This window comes from Symphalangus syndactylus, chromosome 2 (genome assembly GCF_028878055.3).
Source record: "Symphalangus syndactylus isolate Jambi chromosome 2, NHGRI_mSymSyn1-v2.1_pri, whole genome shotgun sequence".
NCBI lineage: Eukaryota > Metazoa > Chordata > Mammalia > Primates > Hylobatidae > Symphalangus > Symphalangus syndactylus.
Genome location: NC_072424.2, coordinates 21562820 through 21589831, shown reverse-complemented (window position 1 = coordinate 21589831; position 27012 = coordinate 21562820). Strand labels below are relative to the sequence as shown.

The following is a 27012-nucleotide window of genomic DNA, read 5'->3' as shown; positions in this document are numbered from 1 at the left end:
TGAGGTTTTATGATCTATTAAAACTCATGCATTTGACCAAAGCTTATGTGACCATCTTTCCCCCAACTTACACTCCAAAATTTAAATTCTTGATTTTATAAATTTGAGAACCATCAGATAGATTGAACAGATAGATTGAACAGATATCTTCTTTGAGATAACACAACTATTTTGATTTGGAGGATGATATAAATGCTGGTCCTGATGTGGAGTCCCAGGGTCTCAGTCACATCCTCCCTTTCACAGCCTCCATTCCACACCAGCATACGCAGAATGCACTGGCTGAGCTTAGCTCCTTAACCTTGCCATACCAGCCCTGCCATGACTGTCCTGAGGCTCTGGTCATACTTTTTTAAGACAGGGTCTTGCTCTGTCACCCAGGCTGGAGTGCAGTGGCCTGATCACAGCTCACTGCAGCCTTGACCTCCCAGGCTCAAGCCATCTTCCCACATCACCCTCTCAAGAAGCTGGGACTACCAGGCACACCACCACACCCAGCTAGTTTTTGTATTTTTTATAGAGATGGGGTCTCACCACATTGTCCAGGCTGGTCTCATACTCCTAGACTCAAGCGATCCTCCTGCCTCAGCCTCCCACAGTGCTGGTAGTACAGATGTGAGCCACTGCACCCAGCCTTGACCACAGCTTTTTTCATGTGATAGGATGAAACTGTGTGGTCTAATGCGGTAAGTTGAAATCTGGTACAAAGGCCTAGGATGACTCTGTACACAAACACACACACACAAACACACACACACATATACACACAAACATGCATATGTATGTGTATAATTTTAAAATAAGCATTTCATTTCATATGATAGTCTCACCAATAAAAGTAAGGGCGTTGAGAAGGGACTAGAGCCCTTGCAGCCTTTCTTTTTCCATTTTCTGTTTATCAGAAATATCAGAAAAATCCATCCAGCCAATCCTTAGCAGCATTATAGACAAGAGTGGATGGGAATAGCCTGGGTCTGAAGAACTCTAAAATCCATGTAAGAAATAGCATTTAGTATATTAACATTTTATTCACAAAACCTTTAAGCTCAAATTCACTATTAGTTTCTGTTCCCCAAAGCTTCTTAGTTTGTGTGGCTGTGGTACAGGGTCATTCAGGAACAGAAGTAAAAGAAAATTGTTTTGTGCATCTCAGGAAAAATGTGTGAGCTTGATATGTGCTATATTATTCCTGTTGTTTTGTAATTATGTTCAATGCATTATAATGATCAATTCTTAAATATTTACCCAGGACTCTGAACAATGGGACAGCATCTATCACGCACTTGGTTCCAGGTGTTACATAATTGCAGGAACTGCTTCCAAAAGCATTTCTAAACTTCTAGAGCAAGGAAACATCAGCATCCCCAAATCCAATGGGCTGATCATAAAACACACAAACCAAACTACAATGTCTGACTTGGTGGAAATAACCAATCTGATTGAGAGTGAGTAAAAGTATACATCTGAAAGACTCATAATGACTTGGTTATACAAGAAACCCAAAATACACAGCATATCAAAGTTACTAAAAAGCATGGGAGAAATCTTGGAAGAAAAGAAAGTCCAACTATTTGTGAGAGATTTAGTGCTGGAACACAAAAGGCAGCTTACTGACTCCCTTGACTACGTTCCACTAACAGCCCAAGTCCAAGCTCATCCCCTTTACTGAGGGCTACCAGAGGTATGGCCAAGGCCACTGCCCTGTCAGCTTCACAGTAGGGAGAGCCTTTCTGCCTGTAACAGGAGGACTAATGGCTGATTTCTCATGAAAGGGCATAGCCTTCAGCACATTTATCAATTTGCTTTAGGTTCTGAGCTTGGGCTACAGAAAATCTTTAAGTTTACAGAAACCTGGCTGGGTGCGGTGGCTCACGCCTGTAATCCCAGCACTTTGGGAGGCCGAGGCCGGCGGATCATGAGGTCAGGAGATCGAGACCATCCCGGCTAACATGGTGAAACCCCATCTCTACTAAAAATACAAAAAAATTAGCCGGGTGTGGTAGCGGGTGCCTGTAGTCCCAGCTACTCGGGAGGCTGAGGCAGGAGAATGGCGTGAACTCGGGAGGCGGAGCCTGCAGTGAGCCGAGATCACGCCACTGCACTCCAGCCTGGGCGACAGAGAGACTCCTTCTCAAAATTAATTAATTAATTAATTTGTAGAAACCCATAGAAGTACCCCAACTCTTACTGCTAAAGAACAGGTCTCAAATCCTGAATCATGCACTGTGGAACACCTGGGTACCCATCTGCACTGGTCAGGCTTCCGGGTACAATGTAGTGTTCAAGCTAAGAAAAATAGCTCACCATTCACAAAGCCAAGGCACCAAGCACAGCCAAGGAACAGCAGGGGCAGAACACATGTAGCCTGCATCACGTTACCGCAGTATTGTAAATTTCCTCCTATCATTTACTACCACTTTATGCTCTAGATTCTAGATAAGGAGTCAGCATCTTAACAGGGACCACAGCTCTTTCTTCCACACAGGCATGGCCCAAGTACATAGTAAGGATGTAGGAATTACTTAATTGAAAATAAACTTAGCTATTTATAATATATCCAGACACCAGTCGGCCATTTTAATTTGCATTACTTGGGGAAGTCTAGGAGGGATCAGAATTTGGAACCAGATCATCCACTGCAGGGAATGGTCTACTTGAGCAGTTTAGAAAACAGGCAACAAGATCAGATTAGAAGCAGTTTTCCGTCAGTATAGAGACCTGAGGCAAGGGTAGGTTCACTACTAACATGCAGCATGAGGAAGCTGCCAAGCAGGTTGGCAAGGCAGTGGGGTATCAGGGAAACCTCGGGAAGCAGAACCTGAGTCAACAAGCTGGGATTCAGGGACAGGAGCCCAGCAATGGGGATCAGGGGACGACGGGTGAAAAGCAGGGCTCCAGTGCTAGTGCATCTGGGATGCCAGAGGAGAGCAGCTTTACTTAAGACCAATGGGTCAGGCATTTGCGAACTGGACAGAATCCTTACAGCATCCCTGTGAAGTAGACACTATCCACTTTATTGATAAGAAAACAAGACTTGGAGAGATTAGGCAACTTTCCCATGACACTATAGTCATCTCACTTGCCCACAACTCTTGACCACCTGTCTTTAAACATGCTGTTCCTTTGGACCAGAATGCTTTGCTCTGACATACTTGGCTCTGCATCCTTCAGGTCTTGGCTAAAATGAAATGTCTTCAGCCACTCTTGCCTTCCCCTATCCCTAACTGGTTCTGTTCTGAATCTTCCTCCTAGCATCCTATATTTCCTCTTTGTAATACTGACCACAGTCACTTGTACAACTACCTAATGACTGGGGTCTCCCACTAGACTACAAACTGAGTTCATGGGCATCTTGTACACTTATGCAGAGGGCATGAAACAAATACCACGAGTGGGTCTCAGGAACTAGACAGAAAGCTGGTCTCAGAGCTGGAGCAGAACTCAGAGCCAGACTGGCAGCCAGGGGCCTGGGTTGGTGCCAGAGGATGGAAGAAGATGCTCAGGCAGGGCTGGCCTGTGGGTGGTAGATGATAGGAGGCAATGCAAACACTGGTTGCAGGAAGAGCTCTGGCTGGCACTCTTCACAGACTGGCACATTTCAAAGGGTTTCAAGACCCTCAAATGATTGATTACTACCAATACTACTCTTCTAGTAAACATTCGGAATGACAGTCCTTTGAACAAAATTCTACACAATGAAAGGAGAAAGCCATTACGTAGGCATACCAACTCCAAGTTACTCTTACCATATTTCACTGATTCAAAGATGCATTTTTCTACACTGAACATTTAAAAAATTGAATCATGTCTTATAGCCGCAGTCTTAGAAATGTGTCAATCTAATTTGAGCATCTCCCTAACCCCTTTTAGTGGTAATAATAGTACATCTTACAAATCACGTATCTTAATTTTTTTTTTTTTTTTAGATGGAGTCTGACTCTGTTGCCCAGAGCTGGAGTGCAGTGGCGTGATCTCAGCTCACTGCAAGCTCTGCCTCCCGGGTTCACGCCATTCTCCTGCCTCAGCCTCCCGAGTAGCTGGGACTACAGGCGCCCACCACCACACCCGGCTAATTTTTTGTATTTTTAGTAGAGACGGGGTTTCACCGTGTTAGCCAGGATGGTCTCTATCTCCTGACCTCACGATCCACCCGCCTTGGCCTCCCAAAGTGCTGGGATTACAGGAGTGAGCCACCGCACCCAGCCATCATGTATCTTAATTTTAATGAAACACAGTATTCATTTAGTATTTACAGCATCTAAGCTACTGAAATTGGCGGGTAAACAAACAAAAGCAGGGCAATAAAAATGCAAATGTTAGAATCCTAGGTGGGCAAATAATTTACTCTTCACAGGGAAGTTTTAAATCTGAGAAATTTTTCATTTTGATCCCAGAGGCCCACATGTATCCTAACTTTCTACACTGTATAAAACTGAAAGAAATTCCTCTTCCAGGTAAGAAGCACATCACTGTCTTTGGAAGTACAGAAGGAGAATCATCTGATGACAGCCTTGTCGATTTGGTAAGTGCTGAATGCTGGTCAACTGCCAAACACTGCTTTTATCACGAATTGGTATTTCAGAGAAATGCAGTCTTTGGTGGAGAAAGTCATGTAACCTTTTATGAAACAGACTTGCTTCCTCCCAGATAGCTACCTTTTGCAAAGAGCTAATCTTTGAACTTTTAAAAAGAAGAAAAATTGAAGTCCAGGGAAAATGATGAGCACACTTAAATGACTGGGGTGTGCACCTGCGATCTTTCCTCCTAAAATGAAGTGAGAAAGGCCAGAACGTTCTCAGATAAAATCAGCATGCCTACGTGACTAGTAAAGTGCCTGATGGATAGTCAGTCACATCATCTGTTTGCCTTTCAGCACTCTCAGCTTGTAGGCCACTGTGCTTACGTAAAGATAAAAAAACTAGTAAGAGAAAAACCCAAACAGCACACCGTGACAGTTTCCTTTCTCTTTAAAGAATTGTTTGTCGTTTAGCAAGACATGGCTCCTCCATCTAAAATTAGTTTTTCCCCCCTTTCAGGCTGTTGGGCTTGGTGTCCGGTTTATCAAGTTGGGGGGTCTTTCCCGTGGTGAACGAGTGACTAAATACAACCGCCTTCTCACTATAGAGGAAGAACTTGTCCAGAATCGAACACTGGGTATGCGCTGCTTTCTTGCTTTGTTTTCACTTAGCCATGAATAAGAGAACAAAGATTGGAAGAGGGGGAATAGAAGTCCCTCTGCAGGAGGGCAGGGGAATCCAAAGACCATACATAAGTGCTGACAAAACTAGGATGGCACTTGCCACAATGTATATTGTTGTCTTAATGGATCATCTGTTTACCTGAATGTTTAAAACTCTCGCCCTTTTTCTTGATGAACAGGCTGCACGATACTTTTCAATAGAATTAATTGATTGGAATTTCCAAGGCTACCTTTTGTTATGGTCCAAATTACACTTAAGGTTTCCCTGCACAGCCCATTAAAGTTAAAGGCAGATGCTTTCCTGAGGGTTCTTGGAAACAAATCGTTTTACTTAAAAACAAGTAGGCAGTGTGTTAACTTTAACATACCTTGGAAAGGTTAAGGTCTCAAGAGAAATCAATCATTTAATGAAATCGAATCTTTGTAAATCTGCATGTTTTGAAGCATCTTGTATACTGGGTAACTGGAGAGAAACACACCAAATATGCATTTTTATTTTCTTATATTACTGACTGTGATGGCCAAAAGGAGGCATATAGCATGCAGTGGCATTTAAAGAGACCAATAGAAACTGTGATTATAAACTTGTCATGTTTAACATATGTAGTGGTCTTGAAATGCATCCTAGGATTCAGAAAATAAAGATATAATTGGGAGACTAGTTCTGAGTCATGTAAGGGCAGTCAAAAGTTAGTCTGTATTGTTTAGTGTGTAGTAGAAGGGCTAGTTTTTTCAAATAGGTAAAATTATACTGTTCCACATATCTGATTATTTTTCCGGACATCCTGACTTGTGGAGGCCTTAGCTTCCCTGAATGACTGATCCCAGTTCCAGCCAGACGTTACCACGAAGGAAACAGCTGCTGCAGGGCATCCAACAGGACTCTGGTGACCATAGGCTCCACCCCTCTGTGGTGACAGTGCAGCCCCCTCAGTATTCCACAACAGATTAACAGATCGAGGAGAATTTCTCTGACACTGGCCTTGGTGAATCATTATTAAAGGGACCAAAAACTGGAAAAATAAATCTCTCCACTCCCACTTTAGAGTAGGAGATCTTGGCAAAGCTCAGCCATTAGAATGTTATCAATACTTACATGTAAGGACCCGACTGGAATGGTCCACGCCTGCCATCATTTCCCTGGGAGCAGTCAGCTGGCAGTGGCTTGTATCATGCCCAATACTGGCCTTTCCCCCAGTTTATCATCTTCCTCTTAATGCTTTCCGCTAAGCCTCTGCCCAAAGTCCATGATGCGTCATCAGATGTTCCAGAATGTTGAATGAGAGTGCAAATAAAATCGAACAGAACATCTGTATGGCACAATTAAACATAACCAAAGATAGGCCCAGTTGTAAATGGTTCTGGAATCCTTTCCGATGGTGATGTGACACCTTTGGACTGGTACTGAAGATGATCTCCTTCAACTCATGTAATATATAAAAACTGGCACCATTGGATTAGACAGTAAACTTTATTGTTACTTTTTTAAATAGGTTTCAAAGAAGAACACACTTTTTTTTACTTTAACGAGGAAGCTGAAAAGGCTGCGGAGGCACTTGAGGCTGCTGCAGCTAGGGAGCCGCTGGTGCCCACCTTCCCCACACAGGGTGTAGAGGAATCAGCCGAAACAGAAGCATCCTCTGGATAGGGCTGTACATACCCCAGGTTCCAGCCACACCATCAGTTTTAGTAGACCGGGAGGTCTGAAGTACAGCGCCATGTCTCCACATCGAGTTTCCTCTTCAACTTCACCAACTCTTGTGGTTTTTATTCTTCTAATTCCACTGTTTGGTAAATTACATATATGATGTTTTTGCCTGAAATTCTATCTGTGAACTTCGTTTTGCAGCCACCACACTTCCATGTGGATTTTGTCTATTAGCTTTCCTGTCCATTTTTCAGGGACACGCTCCAGTAAAAGAGGCCAATATTTTTGTTGCCAACTCCACACTCAGTCAAACACCCCATCCTTTACCAATCAGAGTATCTCTGAGAACAAAAACCTAATGACCCTAGAAGCTCTCTGTGCTGGGAACAGATGTCCATCTTCTGTGTTTATTCTACATGTCTGTGCTGAAAAGCACTGACACATTTTTGTAGCCAACCTCACGTAGAAGTGTGAGAGCGTCACTATTTTTTTTAACAGCCAGTTTCATCTCACTTTCCTACCCTTGATTCCTTTTTTCCTAATTCCCTCTTCTTTTTAAATTTTAGTTTTTCTTGTATTATTTTTATCTTTATGAGTCTTCTTAGATCCTTTTTGGAGTAAGAATGAGTATAAATGAATAAGCATATCAGCAAATGAATAAATATTCTCAAGGTTATTAAATGCCCAGTTATTTATACTACAGCATTTAAAAAGCAATCCGCAGGTGATAAAAAATGATGTGACATATCCGTTGCCTGAATTGCCTCTTTTGTAAGCCAGTGTTGGGATTATAGCAGAGGAGTAGCAGAAATAAACCTATTCAGACACAAACATATAGATATAATAATATCCAACCACTCTATATGATTTAGGGTCTCTGTTAAAAGGATTACCATTTGCTTCTCCTAAAAATTATATAAGTTGCTATGTACTGACCTGTAGGGGAGTTGGCTGAGTTTAGACTTCTGATAAATTCTATAATTTTTACTAAGCACACTGAGGACCTCTCCTTTTAAAGAGTACTAACAAGGGACCTTAATTTCCTCATAACAGACCCAACTCCTTATTCTCAAAGCTATGATTTGAAACTGGCTCAGGCGCAGACTCTCTCAGAGCACAGGGCAGGAGACTTGGTTGGTATCACTCTAAGTTGGAAGAACTGTGTCACAGTTTGTGGCTGCTACTGCCTCTCCTGATGCTTAGCAACAAACAACCGGTAGGAGAAACTGGAAGGAAAATTCATTTTAAAGGCAGAACAAACATGACTGGGTGTTCACATACCCTTTGAAAAATACACACACACACACACACACACACACACATACACACACACACACATCATGAGAATATGCCCTGGAACAGTGATACAAATTATAATTAAATTACTAAAACCAAAGCAAAAATGTACAACAAATAACAAAATAACTAAATTAAATTAACCAAAGAGGTGATTTATTACCATAACCAGGTCAGCAGTGTAACTTCAACACAGAGCAGTTTACTCACCTATCCTCGAGACTGCGCTCACCAATGGATAATTAGCGTTTTAATTTAAATTTCTTAGGGTGCTAGGCACTCTTTCTATTTATACTTTCTCTCTCTGTGTTATGTAACATATAATATGAAATATATTTATATAACCGTATATATAACATCATCTGTGAAAGAAATGAAAGAAACGGTCATATCCCAAATTAAAAATGACTGTGGGATAGGGAAATGTTAGTGCTTGGAAGAGAAACTTCAAACCACTCCAGTCCTTATGCAGGGACTGCTTGATGAGTCTTCGAAAGTCAGTGATAATGACAGATGGTTATCCATTCTCGACAACTTATTGGTATATAACCTAATGATGTTCCACAACGAATGTAACTAAACATGTAGAGTATGCATTTAGAAAAATAATCCAGACTTTAAGGCTGTGATACAGACTATCATTTACTGAACACACAACCAAAAACTGGTCTGGAAAGACAATTAAAAATAATTGTTACCTGTACTACTCCATTTCCAGCAGTTTACCATTAACAAAGAAGGTGAGGAAGGAGCAATTATTGGTGAGTAGTTAGAGCCAAAGCATCCACCCTCTGTACTCAGGGCAAACTAGGCTGGGTGCTAATAGCCCAGTTGATGCCTGCCTGTCAGAACTTCCATGGGACTGTTCAGCTGTTGAAACTGCTGTGGATGAGGACTTTGAGACCAGCTCAGATACAAAAGGCTGCAAGTGCTTTAATTAAAATCTTATTCTTCCAGAAAAAAAAGAGACATTTTCTTTTTCTTTAATAGCAATGGCACAAAGTACCTCTACCTCTGTGCCTCACTCTGGCTATAAAATGCATCAACATTAGTTTTTTTTAAAGAAAAAAATCCTCTATAGCGCACGAGACTTAATTTATCTTTCCCAAACAGAAGGAGGCATAAATAACTTTTAGAGAAATCAAAAACATAAAGATGCTGTCTCTTCCAACTTAAAACTGTGTAAGCAGGATGTATGTAAGTTTTGTGTGTGCAATAGCTATGAACATACCTTGCGAATATAAGCATAGTTCTCCTATGTCTTCCTATTTGGGATCCCTTGCTTGGTTGAAATTGTCACCCCAGCTAGGGGCAAAACCCCCTCAAAACCGAAGTGAAAAGGGAAAAACTGTAGGCAGAAAAAGGTGAGTGAATATCTTCCATCAAATACCTTTATGTCAAATTAATTTAAAATGCTTTGTAATCACAGTGAGAGAAAGTAAGCAGCTTAAAAAAGGCAGGAACACTTTCAAAATATCTATTACTAATTGTTCCCTAGTCCAGCTAACACATTTCACCCAAAGGGCAACTTCTTACCCTAGAAAGGAGGGTATTTTGATAACCATATTATTCTGTTGATGGTGTGATGAAATATGGAAAGACAGTGTACATATTTTTATATTCCTAAATGTGTGTGAGTTGCATGCCGGCAGACAGATCACAGATGCAAGAAGGAAGACAGCACAAAGAAACATGAAAGAAAACTCAATAAACCATCTTAGGGACTATTAAAAATTACTAAAGTTGTCAAATCGTATACAATTTTCTATTAAAGAATGTCAAGCTTGGGGAACTAAACCAGAAACGTTAATAATAACCACAACTGACCCTTAATGGGAAACTATTGGTGCCTTTTTAATAAGTTGTGGTGAGGAGAGTTCAAATTACAGCATAACAGAATTCGTTTCGTGAATTAATGCAGTCTGTAGTAAGCATATCATATAGCAGTATTATCCAGTTAAGGAAATATACAGTTGAAAAACATTACATTTTAATTCCCCATTAGTAAAGTGATAAGTAACTGTAAAATCATTATTGGGAGAACATGGAAACAGTCAAGCATAACGAACTTACAGAAAGATAATTATCTCCAAATTTAGGAAGTACATGTACCTGCCTACCCACCTCTTCAAGCCTATGCTTACCACACGTGCAAAAATACAATACAATACAACTACTGCAATTATTACTATCACTTTCTTTTGCCCTTAGGTGAAAAACACCTGACAGCTACATGCTGAGCCATGCTAACAAAACTAAACCTTTCACTTTCTTTAATAGTAAAATTACCATTACTGAATCATTGTCATAAAAAGTGCATTCAAGTACATTACCACTTATTTTAAATAAACACCAATTTTGAAACAATCAACTTTGAAAAGCTGCATAAGTTTTTTTTTTTTAATCCCTGATTACATTTCTATTTATTCACTGTGGTAGCCTGAAACATTGTATTTTTAGAGACTAACTACTGCTTAATTTCTTTTTTAAAAAAACAACAAACCTGTGTAATATAGAACAGCAGTGAAGCAAGAAAAATGTGTGCTTGTCACTTATCTTCACTGTACTGTACATAAGAATTCTGATAAAATATGGTACTTGTGCCACATTAGTATTTGGGAAAACATAATTAACTCATAGCACAGAGCACATGGTTTACCAACTTATTACTATAAAATTCCAGGTTTGGACTTTCACCTCAGTTCTGTATTCAGGCTACCAGAGCATCCCCATGGAGGTCCTTGGGAGGCTTTGGACACAATCAATAGCATGTATTTTTCATCCAATAGTTAACCATGTGTGTAATTAACACTGACTGTGGGACTACGAGTTTGATGCCAGCTCCTGAGTTTTCAGTTTATCTCAGTCTACTGTAGAAAATAACTTATATGCCACAGTACCCAACAATTTCCATGCTGCTGCAGTTTCTCCACCAAGAGGATCAGACCCAAAACAGAAGCTTCTTTGGGGGCTTTTAAAATCACATTAGGTTGATCAGTTTTGTTTATCCGATTCTCTACAAGCACCTCAAACTTTCAGCATTCCATTTGATGAGTGGTATGCACATTTCCTAAAAAGGTATCAACATCTGAATTTTTTTGTAACCTTCTAAAAGAAGTCATACTTAATACAGTAACTAGGAAAAAAATCTCATCTTTATAAAGATCAAAAAACCAAAACCTACTAGGAATGTGTGTTTTGCTAAACAGCTTATGTTTATAGTTGCTACTTACAAAAGTGACACCAGAAAAGAACCTGTATTCTGAATACAGTGACCAGAGAAGAATGTCTACAGCCCTTGCCAATATACCAACACTAATCATGTGCTTATTGAAAAGGACTTCCAAACATGTCAGGCTTCTGGTTTATGGATCAGCAGTTGGAGCTGTCTGTCTCTCTCATGTTTTCAATGCTGTCTTCTTTGTTTTCTGGTTGAATTTCGCTTTCATCCTCCTTGTGTTGAGTTGGATCTTTTTCAGCAACCTGGTCTTTGGTTTGGGGTTCATGTGTAGAAACAGGATCTAAAACTACAACTGGTTCGCCTTGTTTTTCACCGTCAATGTATTTTTTCCTGCATCCAATGCTACTGGGAGGCCTATGAGATGAAGAGTTAGACAAAAAAAGTAAAAAGCAGAGAGAGAAAATAGTTGTCTCTGATATTCTGGATTCAGACCAACATAAAACCCAAAATGTCCTAAGTCTAGTCAACATGCATATAGTAGTCTTTGAGATGCCAGCCATTTAAAAGAAAAAATGAAGCTATCGGATTACACAGCTGATACTAGGAGCACAAGGCCAGGAGAAAGAAGGCAGAGAAAGAGCGATTAACTACAGAAGTGTTAAAAAGCCAAATGCACCTACCTGCTTAATTGCATTCTCTTCTCAGGAAGTGTAAAGCTCATGGACAAACTGTGAATTTCTCACAGCCTGCTGCCCAGACCCCCACCCGCCCTCACTTAGCTGGATGGAGCCAGTTAACTCCCTTCCCTCCTGTGTGTCCCTGGGTACGGCTGGTTGCAGGGTAGCCCTCAGGAGCCTGCATGGACAAGGGGAGTAATCACCCCTCATCACTGATGGACAGGTGAGAGGCATGCCGGCCGCTGCCATTACGAACTAGAGGAGACCTGGTCAGACTTCAGGAGGGGGTGGCGGTAGGACCAAGGGCAGAGAGAGAGTCAGAGTAGAAGCTAAAATGCTAAGTTACCATTAATGTTTCTCAAAGGAGAATCAGGTTTCTTGAGAAATTTCTTATGGAATTTCACAGGCAGTTTTCCACAGACTCCTCCTCTCGTCTCTTCTGCTGCAAGAAGCTATGGCTCCTCAGGCTGAATGGGTAAGGATTTCCTTATGGAAACAGATATCTCTGAAACACCCGAAGGTTCAGGCTGTTGAGCTGCTGCCTGAAGATGGAGGCAGCTGCAACAGGCAGGGCTGGGACTTTTGGACTTTTCTGGTCTTTTTGGAAAATGCTAAGATCAGGCCTTTTTGCCCCTGAGAACTGGCTGTTAACCATGACCCGGCACACCACCATTCCACCTCTTGGTGTTCCGCCAGGTGCCGGTGAGCTGCCAGCCAGTGCCTGCCCACGGCTCTACCAGCCCCTCACCAGGAGTTGGTTTCTACTATTCTTTGACCCCTTCAGCAGGGGAGAGCTGGCAGGAGACACTCTTTTACCACCTAATACCTCTCTCTTGTTGGACTTACCACAATTGTTTCCTGTCTGTCTCTTCCAATAGCATGTAAACATCCACGAGGCAGGGACTGTTTAGCTTTACTCACAATTCTATCCCCAGCACCTAGCACAGATGCATTTGTGGAATAAACGAATGGGCAAATACTAATAAACTGAAAGGTTCAGAAGGAAGGGGGAGAAATCAAGGTTTGGGTGTGAGTAGGTCTGGATGTCTCTCTTGCAACAAAAACAACAGAACAAATGATCAACTACTGAGCAAAAGTAACCTGCATGACCCGGTCACAGGCACAAAACCTCAAACCCAAAGACCACACTGTTTTTTTTTCACTTTCTGACTAGTACTGTAAGATCTGTCCAAATGTTTAAAAACCACTCCCTCTAGCTATCGGGTTATATTACCTATGTGTGGCTCGGTCATCATCCTAAGTGACAAACACTCTGTCTTCCTTAGGGGTGGTAAAAACAAAAATAATCAGGAGCCTGGGGACAGGCTGTGCTGTAGTGAGGACAGATTCCTTTATTTCTGCCTGATTATGGCACGATGACATTGTCCATCTACCTTGGCCAAGGAACTACTTCTCCAGACATCTGCCGCTATGCTTTGGGAATCAGAATGGGGTGTAATTTCTCCAGTGGTACCTGTTTTGACTCTCTCTGACCCACACAATATTTAAAAGCCTGTGATGAGAGAAGTAGAACAACTACGAGTAATATTAAGGATTGATCAGAGGAATTAGACCTTAGGGAATGGGAGGCACTAGTCATGGCGTCTGTGTAAATCTGCTGCCTCTGCGTCTGACACTGGGCGTGCAGTCAGCTGTTCTGACAGTTGGGAGGGAAGGCGGCTGTAAAGTGACAGAGACTGGGGACAAACTAGAGCTGCACATCTCTCTCAATCTCTCACAAGCACCAATCTTGATGATGCAAGACAATCTGTAGGATAAGCAGGAGCCTTCCCCAGGGAGCTGCACATGCACCTGCCCCAGGATTTGGAAAAGCTGGAGGAGGAGATGTGGGGAGCTGGAGAAACTGTGGGCCAGTCACTGCCACATGCCATTTAGGTGAGTCAGCACATCAGGAATGTCATGCACAAGCTATAACAGAGCCTGCCCTACACGGACCTTCCAAGGGTTAAAAATAATTTTTTTAAGACAATGACTTCACTTCCGCCTTCTAAATCTCATGCAGATTTATCTGTGGGCAACTCTAAACTGAAAACAAACGGGTGAGGGGATTCTAGGAAATAAAGCTGCAGCCCAGCTAAGGTTCCAGGGAAAGTCCCATCCAAGTCTGCAGGTCGAGTCACCAGTATGATGGTTTCACCATCTTGGGCCTGGGCCCACTTACATAAGCCAGCCAAACTGCTTTCAGCATGCAAAGGAGGTAGTATTTCTCTCATTCTAGGTGAGCAACTTCCATCAACCCATACTAACCTTCATCACTTCTGTAGAACTACCATGGATGTTTCCATGCTCGTGTGTCTGCAGGTGAAGGGGTGGTGCACAGATCCTAGAAAAAGCTTTCTTCATCAGCTCAGGGCTAAAAATTTCCAGGAAGTGCTCTCTGGGCTCCACAGCAGCAATACATGGATGTTGACTGAACTGAAAACTCATAAACCTAGTATTGTCAGGCTGAAATTGTCCTGGAATTGTCTCAGTCCAAAGAACGATTTCCCTGTCCTGAAGCAAGCTTCCTGACTGCAGATTAATCTATTATTAAGTCACTTGTAGGCTACAATTTGAGAACCCCTTTGTTATCACTGAACTAGGCGCAGTGGGCATTTTCTGAATCTAGGCATGGAGGGAAAGTGACTGGTTTCTCAAGGATAATGACCACTGCCTTAAAATCCCAGTGGAAGGTGGAAAGGGACTAGGGCAATCGTCTAGTCTGACCTGTCCTTTTACAGATGAGGACGATGGGGCATGAGGAGGGGAAGGAACTGGCCCGAAACCACACAGCTCATCAGTGGCAGAGTCAGAACAAAAGTCAGAAGCTCCTGTCTCCCTGTTTCTGCCTTTTCCATGACAGCATGCTGTTTCTCAAAGGCATCTTCTCCTACAAACAGGAGGCTATAGGCTAGTTTTTGGCATGCTTACTGATTTCATTCTTTCTGAATCCCTGTTTCCATCTCCATCTTCCAGATCTGTAAATAAAAAGTCTATCCCTTCAAGCTATCCCTTATTTTTAATTTTTCCCCTGTGGTTTGTAGCTCCCCCTGGCTTGACATCACTAGGTCCACTCCTGGCTCCCACGGGCAGCTGCCCAAGGCTCCTTCTGGAAGGAGAGGCCTTTCCTTCTCCTAGGCCTCATTCTACCTTCATTCCTATGGTATGGGAAGGGCCACAGAGTCACATCAGTGATGGTGCCAAGAACCCAAGTTCTCACTCTAGTAGTCATGGTAGCAGGTTCTAGAGGGTTAAATATGAAGCTTCTCCCCAAGTAGAAACCCCAGAAGCTCAAATGCGACACTTCAATAGGAATTGTAATATACTGTCATTCTGTTCAATTTTTCTACTTCAATGAAACATTAAGGACTAAGACCACAATAAGGAATTAAAAGTCTGTACTTATAAAAAGTGATGGCAGCCTGTCTCCTGCATGCCACAAAATCCGCAAGTAAACCTTAAATTTTACAAGTATCACTTATAAATTAAAACTAAAATCGTGGGATATTTGGGCTGAAAGGGATCACCATGGTGAGCTAGTCTAACCTCTTCATTTGTCAGATGAAGCGTCTAAGGAAGGGTGAGGTTAAATCAGCATACGACTTGTTAATAGCAGATACAGGACTAAACTAGTGGAATCTTGATTTCCTGTCCAATATTTTTTTCTTACCATAACATACTGGTTGTCATTTATGATCCATTCATATAGATATTTTTCACGGGTCATATTAGACTATGTGCTCAAAGGCTATTTCAAGACAAAACCAAAAACCAAAAAGCAAAATAAAAGCTAGGAGAAATATACCAGTTATGCCACTCTATGAAGCCTGGTGCCTAAGTACAACTTGGGTGACCTTTTAGAAAGCAGCTATTGTGCCCCTACTGCAAGAGAGCCCAAATGTGGGGCCTGAGCAGGTGGGGCAACTTACTAGTAAAAGGAAAGACCTGACTCCAAACTGTACTGGTACCAGAAGAATCAGAACAATGGCAATGGCCATGCCAACGCTGAACTTTACAGGACTCAGTGATTTCTCAGACTGTGTTACAAGAGATGAAAGTGCAGCATTCTAATTTTTAAAAAGCACAACATTGTTTGCTTTCAATGAAATTCCTTTCAAAATCAACTTTCCACGTTCCAATTATATTCAACAACATTCTAGCTAACATTTCGGCTGCAATTCAAATTAACTAATGCCCAAAAGAGCCCTAATCGACGTGGTTCTGAGCTCAATTGAATACAATCAAAGCTCATGAAATGAAGGGGGAAATGCTTATTTCATGCGAATTCTGCATATCACTCAAGCTTAATTTTACTGATAATATAAAGGTGGGACATTTTGAACATTACAGTGAATGAACTTTTAAGCAGTGAGAGTTATTTTATAAAATGCTACCTCTGAAAAGCTGATTGCCAAACAGTATAAAAATGGTTTGAGGCATAAATGCCAAGTTCATTTCTATTTCACTTCTGAGGTAACTATCTTTCAAATCGCAACAGCTGGACTATTTAACACAATCTGGTGAATCAAAGTATAGTTCTTCTCTGGTCTCCCAGTGGGATGTCTGCATTAGTCTGTGGCAGCCATCCAACAAATGACGCACAGCCGGACGGTCTGAACTCTGTTTCATTTACAATAAAAATGGATAAAACCGCAACCATATTTACCACCTTCAAGGACAGAAAACGGAAAGATTTAAATTTGTCTTTATGAAGTCGTTTCCTGGAAAAACTCCAAAGAGGAAGTTGCTTTTATATTTTCTCTGGTGTAAAAATAAGGATTCTTATTTTTTTCCAAGCCCTTTATATAGTTACGGCAGTGAACAGTAGTGGCATTACAGCAGAGGTAGTGTTGATTGCTTCTTTTGGAAACTCCATTTTTCAGGAGATTTTAATACACTTGTCCAAAACTTCACAAAATAAAGTTTCAAGCCTAAGGTGAAACTTTCTATATTACTACCAATTCTAGCAGTATTTTTAAATATAATAAAGGCAGAACAAAGCTCAATTATTTTTTGCTTTGGGTACTTTTTCAAAACTTCATTTTAGCTCAAAAAATGTATTAGTTTGTCAATTTGGGTCCACTTCTATTTGTGGAAAAAGTAGATTTAATTATTAACACTGTTAAACAACAGAATACTACTATGTTTGAAAATCTGACATCAGCCTCTAGATGCTGATTTACTCTCAAGATGAACAAGAATTCCTTTTTAACGTAGGTAACAATGGCTGGGCAAAGATCTGTGTCTATGCTCAGCAATATTTTCTTTAGCTGAGTAACTGCAGCACAGGCATCCCAGTATACAGCTTACCTCCTGGACCACAATGCAATGCTAGGGAGCCTTGTACCTTGTAGGATATTATCTTATTCTTCTAGTGCAGGCTGGACTGCACACATTTACAGAATCTAAAATACACTGGCACAAGGAGGTTCAGGAAACCGGACTATTCTCACAGCAAAAGCAACACTGACAATGCGTGAACTATGATTTCAGCTCAACCAAAGATTCTGAAATGTGGGTGATCATTTTCTTAAGCTTCGTTTTTTAGCTTTTTATAATTCTGCACAACATTAAGTCATCACGGAAAATCCACTCGGATTCCAGCTATTAAAAGCCATGTTATTTACAAGAAATATTTTAAGAGACATAAAGTCTTCCACAAAATTCACCATATATAACATCGGTTCCTTAAAAACAGCTGCCATGCACAAAATACTTGCATTTTCATTCTATGTTTTCAGGAAAATATTTTTTAAATGTAGTAGTTTTTCTTTCAATTTACTATGTATATTTTAAACTCTCTTTTAAGATCGGAAGTCATAAATTACTTTTCATAGAGCTATATAATAAAGAATATTACAAATGAAATGTGTTTGTTGGTTTTCAGAAATTGGGTCAGCTTATTCTGAGATCTGACATTGCATTTGAGTTTTAGCTTCTTCTATTTGAATTAAAAAACCTCCCCTCTACTCCACTATACACAAATAAAAGGAAACATAAACACTGTAGAGACTATTGAAAAATGGTTAAGAAAACTACAATGTACCGAAAGCAATTTGGTTCTCTATGCAGAAATGGTATATTTTATACAAAGTCTCTTAAAAATCATAGGTGCTTGCAACTGGAAGCAAATGTTAGAAGGCAATTAATTCTTTGAGAGAATTGAGAATTACTCAGCAGCATTTTAACAGTAATTTTGAGATTTACTCAACAGCAGTTTAACAGTCATTTTTACACTGGGTGTAACACATCCTCAACAATTAATCTGAAGGAAGTTGCTGTTTGCACAGCAACTCAGAACACCTGTAAGACAATCCTGACAGGCGGATCTTTCGGGCAGTCCACAGGATAACTCCTTGGCAGCGGGGGAAGGAAAAAAAATGAAGTGAAGGGATCTCAACTTCCAGGACATCCAGTTGTTCTGCTAATTTTGTTGTTAAAACTTAATTGTCCATGTACAGGCGCACATGGAGAACCTCTGTAGCAGCGCTTTGCTGAACAGAGCTGTTTCCTGCAGTGTCAGTACACAATTCAGCAGTACTAAGATTACAGTTGAGAGCAGAGCAAATCCTTTAATTGTATAAGAGCATCAGATTAAGCAGTAACGTCCATGCAGTTCATTCTGCTAGCTGGTAGTTTCTCAGAAACAAATGTTTACTAAGTAGAGGGAAGGCGCCCTCCCTCCCCCTCCCTGATAGGCACTCGTGTGCACGCACGCACACACACACTCACACACACACACACACAAAAAGGAGAAAGAAAGAAAGCGGAGAAGCGGAGGTTATGAGGAAACGGTGGGGGTGGGAGTATCCATCAGGAAGAAAATCCACTCCTTTCCATCCCAGGACTAAAAGAACTTCCCTAGTCTCCATTTGAACAAAATGTGACCCCAAACCTCTCTTAAGGAATGGTTATACGGCCAACTAAATTAATTTCCAGCTGAGATAATTAGTTTGAGAGAATAATTTTATGCCAAGTTTCCCTAAAGTAAGTTAAGAATCTCAATTTTTATTTGCTAATGTATTTCAAAAGCTCATAATCTTTCATAGGATTAGAGAAAGTAAGTAAACAAAATAAAATAAAATAGCTCAGATTCTCCAGCTCCAGTAAACTAAAAAGCAGTACTTTCCTGTTTCATTTTTCTACATTAGTTTTACATTAGAAATACTGAACGAAGAGACCAGTTAGAGGTCAAACAATGATAAAAATCAATCTTACTTTTAATTCAAAACCTGAAAGGCAATTAGATTTTTTTTCTTTCATGGAAATGTTTGAATGGTCACACCAACCAAGAGACAACTAAAATTTATCTTTTATCAACTACCCTTTGGTTTCAGTTAATGGCCCAAAGAAGATGAACTCTTACAAAAATAAATCTGTGTGGGGCCAAAAGTCACATGTATTTAGAGATACCACAGACATAGAAATTAAATGCAAATTAAAATAAAAATGGTTTCACTGGAAAAGAACATTTTCTATTGAAATTGAAGTCTTTATAATTGCTACACGGGTTTTTGCTTTTTAAATTCTTCTAGGGCAGCATGTAACCTCTTTTGACTCCCCCAAACGAAAAAGCAAACTAACTGCCTGTCTGGCAGTTAAAAAGGAAATTTAAAAGAGCTTGATAAAGCTTACAGTTTTGAGGAGACCTGGGGTGAAGAGAAGCATGATAAATTAGAAAAATGTTAACTTGAAGAGTCTCTGGCAATTAATTGTGGCTTAAAAGGATCTTTGACAATGACCAAGATGACACAGCTATGAAAGCACTGCAAACCACACTGTTAAAATGGAACAGGAGTTCCCTTTCGACGGAGTTCTCCCTTTTGAAGTAAGGTTTTATAGAAGTAACTAGATAAAATGAAAAAGCATCTTTGAGGCTGACTACCTTGTCTAATTGCAACTGTTAGGAGGATATTCACTTCCTGAAAGTAATTAATTGAAAAAGTGTGAATACGGATGAAAAAGCTCAATTCAGAAAAGCAGGGCCACTTTCAGATAAGATGGTTTCAGGGGAGAAAAGCAAGATGGCAAGAAAACATGAAACTCTTAAGCCTCTGCCTGACTGTGATGCAGACACATTTTAAGATCTGCTTACCTCTTTCTCCATTCTGAAGGCCCACGTGTCCTGCCTCTCTTTATAATAAAAATGTCCTAAAACATAATGACCAATGGATAAACACAAACTCAAACGTGTTAACCAGTAATTGACCAAACATGAAGCTCTCTTAAGAAGGTATAGAATAAAGTGGATATAATAGTAAAATGTATTTGGTGCTTTAGAATGTATGTTTTTCAACTAGATTCACAGATAGTGATTCACCTTTATATTATCATATTATCATTTAGTAAAAGCATCTTTCTAATCCAATGATTACGGTCAGAAATTTTCAAGGTATTTGACTTCTGGGAAAAAACTATTTCTCAGCATGGTTAAAATGTTCAATAAAATAAAAAATGTGCAAATGGAACTTATGCTGACGACTAAAGTAGTTTAAGGCTGGTATTCTGACAGGCTAATTTCTAAAATTTATTTTGAAGCATGGCCCTTTATTGGACATTTGGCATGAAAAAGATTAAAATAATTTCTTTCCAATTATTCTTTAAGACTTTTTGCTAATTCACATAGGCTCTCCTTTTCGGAACTCTGTTTTACTGGGTAACACTTTCCTCCCTTGACAAGAGATCTTTAAATTGCTTAGGTTAGCCTTACAGAATGAGAAAAGGAAGACATGAAACTACCTATGAGTATGTAGGGTCTAAGGAACAGGATGTGAGTATCTTAGGGTCAATGAAGCAACTTAGCTGCAGAATCATCACCTCCTATAGAAGGAATCTTATGGTCATTCTTTTCTTTCCCCTTCCTTAAGCTCTTAAGACACTAAACGCAGTACACCATAGTTCAAAAAGCAATGGCGTTGGAGATAAAGTTTAAAAGGTTCAAGTGCAATTTGACCTAAATGTCAATTAGAAGTGTAATTTTGGGCAAGTTGTTTACCTCACTGAGCCTCAGTTTTCTCGTCTGTAAAATGGGGATAATGTCCAATCTATAGGTTTGGCAGCATTAAAATAATACACAAAAGCCCCTTGCTTAATGTTAGTGAAATACAGTAACAACAACACAGAAGCAAATTCCAAAACCCTCAATCCCCAAACTGGAAGCTGGTTCCATTACCGATAGCCTCCATCTATAGCCAACATATACATCCTGCCTACTATAATTTCAGCACATTTCCTCTTAGATGGATATTATTTTATTATGAATATATACTGATAAAGAGTAATAGAAGTATTAACTTAAAACACACACACACACACAGAATGGAAGTTTCTTGGCGTTTCTCCCCAAAATGCTTTTTTCCTTTAATATACCTATATCAACCAAGAACATCAGACTTATGCATTCTGTTGATAATAGAGTTAACATGTTTCAGGTATCTCACATAGGATTAAAATGGAAGGCAATTTCACCCACATTGACTTATACTGGGTTTTCTTATTTATTGCTCGACTTACGTTTCAGAAACATTAATTTCCTAGTTACTCATTACTCAACATCCCAGAATGTGTAAATGTGGGACTAGTCAACCTAGCTGGGGTGAAAGAAGGGAGGCTAGGCCGCAACCAGCTTCAGCTTGACTGTACTGCACGACACTCTTTGGTAAATATGATTGGCAGGCATATCAAGTGTCTATGTCACATTAAAAAAATACATACATCTGCAATGGTGGCGAACTGACGGCTATGTCCAAAAATTGAATCCACTTTCAAAAGCTAAAGTCATTTGGAAACATATGTTGAATAGAGTGGTGATTAGAATGGGTCACGTCATCTTTTGATCAAAATGAATACTGACACTATTCTCTTAGAGGACCAGCAGAGCGGCTCTGAAGCAATCTTCTCATCTTCTCACCCATTTTCTCCACCCCGAAATAAACAGGTGGGAAAGACTGCCCAATTTATTTTCTCTGTGATCAGGTACTTTTTTTTTTTTTTTTTTTTGAGTTAGAGTCTTGCTCTGTGGCCCAGGCTGGAGTGCAGTGGCACAATCTCGGCTCACTGCAACCTCTACCTCCTGGGTTCAAGCGATTCTCCTGCCTCCTCAGCCTCCTAAGTAGCTAGGATTACAGGCATGTGCCACCCCACCCGACTAATTTTTGTATTTTTAGTAGAGATAGGGTTTTGCCATGTTGGCCCGGCTGGTCTCGAACTCCTGACCTCAAGTGATCCGCCTGCCTCAGCCTCCCAAAGTGCTGGGATTATAGGCGTAAGCCACCATGCCTGGCCTGTGATCAGGTACTTCTAACCTAAAAAGGTCTAAATGCATTTGGGGCAATAGTGAAGGGCTGCAATGGGTATGTTGGCCCCTAAGAGTACTACTCTAAAAGATCACAGTTATTTTGATTTGGACTTGTAAGTCCTGAGGATGTATTTTAAAAATTAATTATTTTACATTTCTGGGTTTGTGTTTTTCTATAAAAACTACACTGAGAGACACGTAGCTAGGAAATATGTGCCTCTTACTCCTTTTCCTAACCGTGAACAGCTTTACCAAGTGAACACATTTGCTAGGAATTACTGGGATTTGAAAGCTGAAAGGGACTCTGTACAGTACGTAATCTACTTGCCTCAATTTTGGATTAGAAGAAACACAACAAAAAGAAAACAAAACACAGAGAGGTTAAACGACTTGTCCAAGTCATCTGGCCCAGTTAAAAACCCAGGGGTCTAGTATCTTAGCTTTGGTCCTTGATGATCTATTATCTCAGCAATATAATTGTAAGATAAGATAAGATAGGAAAGGAATTTATTAAAATGCTTTTCCTATATGATCTAATTTACATGATGGTCCTACAGGGCAGGCATTACTACCATCAATTTACACACCAGGAAATTCAGTTATAGATTACATAACTTTCCCAGGGTCACAAATATCTAAACAGCAGACCCAGGATCTGAACCCTACTCTGTCTGATTTTAGAGTTCAAGTCTTCAAAACAACTGGATGCTGCTTGCCACCCTGTGCATATGTGGACAGGCACTGGCTTAGAAAATAAATCACATTGTTTCCTTGTTACTCCCCTTCCCGTCTACAGGCTTTTATTGATTAAAATACAAATCACTCTTGTTTTTCTGACCCTGGGCAACACTTAATTATTTTATTGCCAGGTATTATAGCTGTCTCAAAGTAAAAGAGTTTCTTTTAAAAAGTCTATAATTTAGGCTGGGTGTGGTGGCTCACCCCTGTAATCCCAGAACTTTAAAGGGAGGCTGAGGTGGATGGATCACCTGAGGTCAGGAGTTCGAGACCAGCCGGACCAACGTGGTGAAACCCCGTCTCTACTAAAACTACAAAAATTAGCCGGGCATGGTGGCGGGCGCCTGTAATCACAGCTACTCAGGAGGCTGAGGCAGGAGAATCACTGGAACTGGGGTGGCGGAGGTTGCAGTGAGCCGAGATCGTGCCATTGCACTCCAGCCTGGGTGACAGCAAGACTACATCACAAAAAAAAAAAAAAAAATTCTATAATTTAGAATTTTCTCTCTTTGATTCCCACCCATTGATTGGCCTGAATCAGTGAATAAAATACCTTACTATATTTTAACATTATCAGATTTAATCTTAGTCAACAGAAAGAACATGAAAGCAAAAATGAGGTTTGCACTTAATGTGCCTGGCCAGCCCTTTACAAAACTCTTATAGCATAAAGGGACATGATGAGCATAATTCTGATCTAAATTATAACCAATCGGAATTCATAACATTCACATTCACTGTGAGATTTAAGATACTAGCATTAGATGGTATATACTTATTAGACATAATTAACAGGACACATTTGGAAGCTAGTATTAAAATAGAAACAGAATAAATTAGGCTTTCCCAAGCCCTGATTATCTTTTCCTTTCCTTTTCTTCTTTTTTCTTAAAAACAAAACAGAAAAAAATACCCTTGCTTTGCATATGTTGGTGACAGGAACGTTAATTTTAATTAATCCTTATAATTAAGCATTAAAAGTGTTTCTTGCTTTCTTATAGGTCCCTAGGAAATAAATCAGTATATCTTTGACTTTATAATTTACCAGAGAGGAGTTAATCAATTATATGGAATCTATACATATGTTGATTTTAGGAATTTATTAAAAGAAAAAAAACTTTCTAGGTATAGTGTGATGTTATTTAATTTTCTGGTTAAGTGAAGATCTTACGCAGAAAACATCTTTGTCTCTACCTTTACACTTAAAACCTTTCTTGGTAGTTTTGCAAACTTTCCTGTCCATCTGAGGCCAATCAAGTGAGCACAGGTGAATCTTTCTTTTACAACTGGGTATTCTGTTGTCTCTGATAACTTAATTTAGAGTAGGCACAATGGCAAAAAAGATATGCAAGACTGAGCTGAATATAAATGATTTCCAGGCATTTAAAAAATGTCTTAAAACCAAATAATCCAATCAAACAACCAATCAACAAAAACCTCTAATATCAAGCTTGTGTGCCTATGTGACTGTTGAATAATGGGAGAATGCTGATTGAGTACTGTAGTTGATATTCTACTGTTTTATTCATACTGAAAATGTGCTCATTCATTTATTCAAAAAGAATTTATTGAAAGCCTGCCATATGGCAGGAATTGTTCCATGTGTGTAAGACACATCAGTAGACAAAACAGGAAAAATTCTTACCCTCATGGAGCTTACATTCCAGCGGGGGAGAGAAAAAATAAAACAATAAATATAATACATATAAAGTATATAGTAAGTTAGAAGGTGATAATTGCTCTAGGGAGAAATGACGTAGGATAAGGGGGAATCAGAGCTTAAGGGAAGAGCAGTTACAATTTTGAATAGGGTGGCCAGGGTAGAGAAGGCCAGGCCTCATAGAGAAGATAACATTTGAGCAACACATCCATGGAGGTGAGGGAGTAAGCCATGCAGCTCTTAGAGAAGACCATACTAGGCAGCGAAGGGCCTAGGGTGAAGTGGTACTGGGACAAAAAGGCCAAAATAGAGGGGGAAGGGAAGTTAGAGTGGCTGGGGCTGGTGTGTGTGTGTGTGTGTGTGTGTGTGTGTATGTGTGTGTGTGAGACAGAGAGTGCATGCATACATATGTTGGGGCAGTAATGTCTGTATTTAGAGACGATGTCATTGGCATCCTCCCTTGACCTTGATTCAGGTCAACAGCCAATAGCGCCGCTCACATGAAACAGTAACGGTGGTGTTGCCACAGATAAAATAGAAGTGTAACTACTAGAATGCAAAGACACTTTTTAAAAGCAAAGGAAATATTTTACTTATTAATTGCTGACCCAACTTCAAAGTGCTTTGACAGGCCAAGTCTATAAAGTAAGAGAATGTGGTTAGTATAATAGAGTACTTATTAATAAGTCAAAGCCAGCCAGAAACAGCACTGAAAATAACCCTTCTTATTCCTGGAAGCTAGGCCAGTTTTAGGGGATTCTGACAAATGATACAAACTGTTAAAGCTTACATGTAACTACATTAAGTTAAACTTCTTTTAGTCATTAAAAGGCTTAAACATAAATGAATGAAGTGTGCCTGTCTGGGTAAATAATTACCCTATACATATACAGAATTCCCAGATTAATCTGGATAGTCTAATTATACTTAAGAAACAGATTTTTCCAGAAAGGTGCTCTTATTTGATAAATTACTGTCAATACGAAAATACACGGCATCAGTTATTTTATTTAGCTAAAGAATGTCAAGAACCAAATAATCGAGCATTAGGTTTCAAAGTTTAAAAGTTAATGCAGCAGTCCAAAACATTTGTATTAGAGCTTTAAGTAGATAAATTAAATTGGAATGTGTCTCTTAAGCAGTCATTGAACAAGCAAGATGAGAAATAAATTGAGCTTCACATCCGCCTTTATGGCATCTAACAACTGTGTCTGTCAACACATGGATCCTTTTCACTGTCAATTCAACACACATTTTGCAGACCTTGGGCCTGCAATTATTTCATTTCCTTTCTTGGAAATGTAATTTCCACTTACTTTTGGTGAACAAAAGGCAGACAAAAGGAGGAAGGAGTTGCAGTATTTTCTGATTCAGATTATCTGTGTAAAATGGTAAAGGAAAAAAATCTATACACACACACTGAAGCATTTATCAGAAACTAACTTGTCTCAGCCAAATTGCTTTTGTGTCTGGATATTGGTTCAAATGTAGCCAGACTGTTGATGTCAAATTAGGTGTTAAACAAATTTAATAGGAAAGATGGAGAATGAATATAGATCATCTTTCTGTTAGAACTGTTCAAATGACTCTAGTCAAAAGAAAGGAAACACATGACTACAGGAGAAAATGTGCTTTTAAACACAGTGAAATTAGATAAAACTGTAAATCAGCAAAGAAGGCCATTCATTCCAGAAGAGAAAAAAAAGTTAATAGTAGCAATGAGAGAATGCAAGACAGGAAGAAAATACCAGTTGGCAAAAATAGATCCAAATTGAATTTCAACTTCATTTGTCCAGGTTTCACCTTTTAAGCTAAGACAGCTAGAGTTACAAAAAAGAGGTTCTTTCTCTCTTGATAGGACAGGAAATCAGAGGTTTAATTAACCATGATTACAATATTCGGCTGATCTGATTTGTCTCACCTCTTCCTTTTCTTTAAGTGACAAACTAGCTGACATCCTGGCAAGTGAACTAAAGCAAAACTGTAGACTAATTTCAAAAAAGAGCTGCCATTGTTATAAAACAAATTGATCCTCCACTAGATCTGTCTGAAACACATTCAATAGCAGGATTAACTCTTTGACAATCAAAGTGCCACTCTGAAGCAAGTCTATTACAGATAATTCTTTACATAGTATCTTTTCATTTTCAGGATAGAGCAATATTAGGCACATCTTTAACTGAAGACTAGAAAAGAAGGTTGTAAAAACGTGCCCTTCTAAGTAGCCTCTGAAAGATCTAGTATCTTCTTGGGCTGCTCATGAACTATTAAGAGGGATGATCTTGTATTTAATCTTGAAAGACTGATTAAGTGTC

The 27012-nt window shown here is 39.7% G+C and overlaps 2 protein-coding genes across 11 annotated transcripts in view; one reads left to right on the top strand and one right to left on the bottom strand.

Annotated features, from left to right (window-relative positions):
- Positions 1-27012, top strand: part of ENO4 (enolase 4) — a 412386-nt gene that overhangs the window by 296414 nt on the left and 88960 nt on the right. For 4 of the 6 annotated variants that reach the window (XM_063617327.1, XM_063617317.1, XM_055248024.2 and 1 more), the window contains 3 exons: positions 1250-1445; positions 4455-4522; positions 5037-5154. In XM_063617327.1, the coding sequence (XP_063473397.1) occupies positions 1250-1445; positions 4455-4522; positions 5037-5154 (382 nt within the window). Of the gene's footprint in view, positions 1-1249; positions 1446-4454; positions 4523-5036; positions 5155-6693; positions 7024-13744; positions 13914-27012 lie in introns of those variants that run through there. The other 2 variants (XM_063617343.1, XM_055248014.2) reach the window with 2 other exon arrangements.
- SHTN1 (shootin 1) overlaps positions 9974-27012 on the bottom strand; it is a 121657-nt gene continuing 104618 nt past the window's right edge. For 3 of the 5 annotated variants that reach the window (XM_055247949.2, XM_055248000.2, XM_055247957.2), the window contains one exon: positions 9974-11739. In XM_055247949.2, coding sequence (XP_055103924.1) covers positions 11517-11739 — 223 coding nt within the window. In that variant the 3' untranslated portion in view covers positions 9974-11516. Of the gene's footprint in view, positions 11740-14270; positions 14455-23910; positions 26077-27012 lie in introns of those variants that run through there. The other 2 variants (XR_010115553.1, XM_063617355.1) reach the window with 2 other exon arrangements.